General features: G+C 45.2%; 1 protein-coding gene across 3 annotated transcripts in view; it reads left to right on the plus strand.

Annotated features, from left to right (window-relative positions):
* Window positions 1-4,839, plus strand: part of GNL3 (guanine nucleotide binding protein-like 3 (nucleolar)) — a 9,553-nt gene continuing 4,714 nt past the window's right edge. Inside the window, exons 1-6 of one of the 3 annotated variants that reach the window (XM_011958872.1) lie at window positions 1-157; window positions 1,178-1,236; window positions 1,655-1,792; window positions 1,913-2,026; window positions 2,533-2,616; window positions 3,471-3,603. In XM_011958872.1, the coding sequence (XP_011814262.1) occupies window positions 1,201-1,236; window positions 1,655-1,792; window positions 1,913-2,026; window positions 2,533-2,616; window positions 3,471-3,603 (505 nt within the window). In that variant the 5' untranslated portion in view covers window positions 1-157; window positions 1,178-1,200. Of the gene's footprint in view, window positions 305-1,177; window positions 1,237-1,654; window positions 1,793-1,912; window positions 2,027-2,532; window positions 2,617-3,470; window positions 3,604-4,839 lie in introns of all 3 variants that reach the window. The other 2 variants (XM_011958871.1, XM_011958870.1) reach the window with 2 other exon arrangements.

The following is a 4,839-nucleotide window of genomic DNA, read 5'->3' on the forward strand; positions in this document are numbered from 1 at the left end:
TGCCGCCGCAAAACCAGTCCCGCGGCCGCCAAGCGATCCCTGCTCCGCGCGACACTGCGTGCGCGCACACGCAGAGAGGCGGTGACGCACTTTACGGCGGCAGCGTAAGTGCGTGACGCTCGTCAGTGGCTTCATTTCACACGTGGCGCTAGCGGAGGCAGGGTGTTGTGCTCGTGCGGCTTTCTACAGCCAACATGAAGCGGCCTAGTAAGTGGGGTCGGGAAGCGGGCGTGGAGGGACCCATGTCTGGAAGTTGCTGCAGCCACCACGACGCTCTTTTACCGCTACGGCTTTGTCTCTGCTGGTATGGGGGTGAGAGCCTACGTGTAGGCCTTGGCGCTATTTTCTCGTAGGACCGAGAGTTGGAAATCCCTACGGCGATCATGTTAACCGCGCGGGGTCATTCTGTGGAACGAAGCCGGGCAGAGGGTGGGGAAGACTAGGCCAGATTTTCGTAAGGAAGCAGCTTCTGAGCCAGGTTTCAGGCCCAATATCTTCCTTTCCGTGGCCACGTGCAGGCTGGCCCACGTGAGAGCTGAGACTCGCCTCCCAGACTCAGTGTTCCTCTTCTGCCTTATGATTCGTGCTGTTTGACACAAAGTGGCTGTCGTTGTGGGTCTCATAAACGCTCATACACGCTGCTGTGTATGATCCCATTCTGATATTGTAAGAGTATTACTCCGTTCTGGATCTACTGAATCTAATTCTCTGGAATTTGAAAGTGGCATGTATGTTTGCATTAGGCATTTCGCATTAGTCTTTTTTTTTTTTTTTTTTGGAGACGGAGTCTAGCTCTGTCGCCCAGGCTGGAGTGCAGTGGCGCGATCTCGGCTCACTGCAAGCTCCGCCTCCCGGGTTTACGCCATTCTCCTGCCTCAGCCTCCCGAGTAGCTGGGACTACAGGCGCCCGCCATCTCGCCCGGCTAGTTTTTGTATTTTTAGTAGAGACGGGGTTTCACCGTGTAGCTCAGGATGGTCTCGATCTCCTGACCTCGTGATCCTCCCGTCTCGGCCTCCCAAAGTGCTGGGATTACAGGCTTGAGCCACCGCGCCCGGCCGCATTAGTCTTAACGTTAGGTTTGGCAGCCAATAACACGAGAAAAGGATATAACTCCATAGTGCGTTAACCCAGAACTAATCATTTGCGTTAACAGATTTGTGATGTGTTTTTTTGTAGAGTTAAAGAAAGCAAGTAAACGCATGACCTGCCATAAGCGGTATAAAATCCAAAAAAAGGTAAGTGTAGTGCTTGAGAGAGCTATACCAAACACGCTGCTAAACTGATTTTGCCCTATTCCTTTGCAGGAAAGTCTGGGTTAATGTCATTTGGTTTCGGGAAATGGCATTGGATAGACTGACCAGGGGCACAGGCTCTTAGGCATCAGGAGTGCAGCTGTGAGAAAGTGCAATGATTTGGTGATAAGTCTCTAAATTTGTTCAACATGTTAATCTCTGCATAGAGAGCCTTCTGGTTACATTTTCTTACTGTTTTATACTTACCTATGCGTTACTTTGTAAGATTCCAACTAAAGCTCCATTTTCCTATTACATTTTATAGGCATAACTAAATTGCAGCCAGATTGATTTCTCACTTGAATTCTGCTTAAGTATAAAGATACTTTTGTAAGCAGACAAAATCTCTTTATTTTAATAGGTTCGAGAACATCATCGAAAATTAAGGAAGGAGGCTAAAAAGCGGGGTCACAAGAAGCCTAGGAAAGACCCAGGAGTTCCAAACAGTGCTCCCTTTAAGGAGGCTCTTCTTAGGGAAGCTGAGCTAAGGAAACAGAGGGTAAGTTATGTTAGCCAGAATTTTCAATGAGTGGTGTAGTGTGTTATGTGTGATACTTTTCAGAGTAAGGTAACAACACTAGTCACTGGTTCACCTATTTCCCTTACGGCTCTGACACAGCTTGAAGAACTAAAACAGCAGCAGAAACTTGACAGGCAGAAGGAACTAGAAAAGAAAAGAAAACTTGAAACTAATCCTGATATTAAGCCATCAAATGTGGAACCTATGGAAAAGGTATGATTAGGTCTCTTTATGAATGAGAGATCAGAGGTTTTGATTTTGTTTTTGTTTCTTGGGCCTGAGTGCAGTGGCACAATCACAGCTCACTGCAGCCTCGACCACCCAGGCTCAAGCAGTCTTACCACCTCAGTTTCTTAAGTAGCTGGGACTACAGAAGCACACCATCATGCCTGGCTAATTTTTTTTAGTAGACACAGGCTTTCACTATATTGCCAAGGCTGATCTCAAACTCTTGGACTCAAGTGATCCACCCCCCTCAGCCTCCCAGTTTCTGGTATTACAGGTGTGGGCTGTTGCACCTGGCTGAGAGATGAGTTCTGGTGCAAAAATAAAAGCACATCTACAGGCTGCTGAGCTTCTTGGGAGGAAGACAACTGAGTTCAGACTCCATCTTACCTATTTAACAACTGCAAGTGCTGCTACCCAGCTGTGGAAAATGGAGCTAGAGGTTACAACTGCTCTACTTCTAATTTTGTGTCCTTTCCCCCTTTATCCTCTAGGCGTTTGCGCTTTGCAAAACTGAGAACAAAGCCAAGTCAGGCAAACAGAATTCAAAGAAGCTGTACTGCCAAGAACTTAAAAAGGTATCTTAGCCTAGGTCAGTGTCTGACAGTGGTAATGAGGTTTAAAAGACTGAAGTCATTTTTTTTTTAACCTTAAAAGATCAAGGTTACATGTGCAGGTTTGTTATATGGGTAAACTTGTGTCGTGGGGGTTTGTTGTACAGATTATTTCATCACCCAGGTATTAAGCCTAGTACTGATTAGTTATCTTTCCTGATCCTCTCCCTCCTCCCACCTTCCACCAACAAATCATTTCGTGACTCGACTCTAGCTTATGCTGTTTAATGCCTTTCCTGCTATGTTTACCTGACAGAAATAGTTTCTTTGGTTCTAAATATTTGCACAAAACTGGTTCTGCCTGTAAGCACGACTTAGAACATTTTTTTAAAAAATGTTGACATAGTGTTGAGACTGAGAAAAGTACATTGGAGTAAGCAATGTCAGGCTAAGGGTCTCTAAAGTACTCTGTTGAAACCTAAGTGAAAGAGGACAAGAGGGTATTGTCTCCTTGGTGTAGTTGCTCTCCAGCACTCCCATCCCCAACATCCATTTTCTCAAGCTCACTCCCCCGCGGATAGAACCTGACTGCCCTTCAGCAGCTTTTGGCAAGGCCAGAGGGACCTACCAAACTACATAATTCACTATGGGAGGATTCAGACAGGGATATTTTCATTTTTGAAATCCATCTTAATCAGGGGCCTATGTTTTACTCTCCTGTGTGAGAAATGATGAGGGTCAACATTCTTCATACCAAAGTGAAGACATGAGATCCAACTCTGAGCTCACCTTCTTGCCAAATGGATAATGTCAGTACTCTCTTGTTGAAGGTATTACCAGAGCAAGGGATGTCCTTCTGGTCATTTTTTACTTAATAGGTGATTGAAGCCTCCGATGTTGTCCTAGAGGTGTTGGATGCCAGAGATCCTCTTGGTTGCAGATGTCCTCAGGTAGAAGAGGCCATTGTCCAGAGTGGACAGAAAAAGCTGGTACTTATATTAAATAAATCAGGTGAGTAAAGAGGGTACCCTTTGTCTTCCATGTACATTGGTGAGGTATGCGGATACAGTCTAATAGTCACTGAAGACTGATTAGATCCAACTCTGACCTCAGCACAGCCAAAGTATGTGCACTTTGCCAGAGACAGTGCTAGTCAGTGGGGAGGAGGTGATTTTTACAACTGACTCAACGGGTTTCTACTGTTCTTTTGCCATTCAGTATTTACTGTCTTTTAAATAAGAGTGTAAGCTGCTATACCCAGTTAAGTGTAGTATATTTCATCTAGGAAGTGATGACAGTGTGACAAATTCCCCACACCTACACAATGTCGGGTATTAGTTCAAGAGTGAAATAAATTGGAATGTATGTGACAAAATATTTAAATGAAATGCGTAATTATGCATCTGAGTTTCAGCAGCAGGAACAAGAAAACCCAGAACAGAGAATTACAAAGCAGAAAATGGGAATGAAATCTAAAATTATTTTTGGGGTTAAGAAACAATTGGCTGCTTGGAAGGCTGAAGCAGGTGGATCACTTGAGGCCAGGAGTTTGAGAAAAGCCTGGCCAACATGGCGAAACCCCATCTCTACTAAAATACAAATATTAGCCAGGCATGGTGGCGGGCACTTGTAGTCCCAGCTACTTGGGAGGCTGAGGCAGAAGAATTGCTTGAACCCGGGAGGCGGAGGTTGCAGTGAGCCAATACCATGCCACTGCACTCCAGCCTGGGCAACAGAGCAAGATTCCGTCTCAAAAAAAATGAATGAATAAAAGAAACAATTGGCTGCTAGCTAAAGGTAAATTCTGGAAACATAGCTCTAGGGTTAGTAGGTTTGTAATCCAGACGTTGAGTCTGTCCTGAAATTTTTGCGTAAGCAATACAAAGGGAATTGAAATAGAGAAGTGTATATGCTGAGCTCTGATAAGGGCAGCATGGTAGGGGAGCTTACCCTGCTCTGATTTTCTAGTTAAATCCTTTTGAAAAGACTGGGAAAATGTAAACCAGAGTAAAATCTATAGTTGCCAGATTTTGAAATGCATCTCAACAAAATAGCAAAATTGGAGCAAATGTCTTATTTCTTTTTTTTTTGTTGAGACGTAGTCTCACTCTGTCGCCCAGGCTGGAGTGCAATGGCACGATCTCGGCTCACTGCAAGCTCCGCCTCTTGGGTTCACGCCATTCTCCTGCCTCACCCTCCCTAGTAGCTGGGACTACAGGCGCCCACCACCACGCCCGGCTAATTTTT

The sequence above is a fragment of the Colobus angolensis genome, unplaced genomic scaffold, assembly GCF_000951035.1.
Source record: "Colobus angolensis palliatus isolate OR3802 unplaced genomic scaffold, Cang.pa_1.0 Scaffold477, whole genome shotgun sequence".
Lineage (NCBI taxonomy): Eukaryota > Metazoa > Chordata > Mammalia > Primates > Cercopithecidae > Colobus > Colobus angolensis.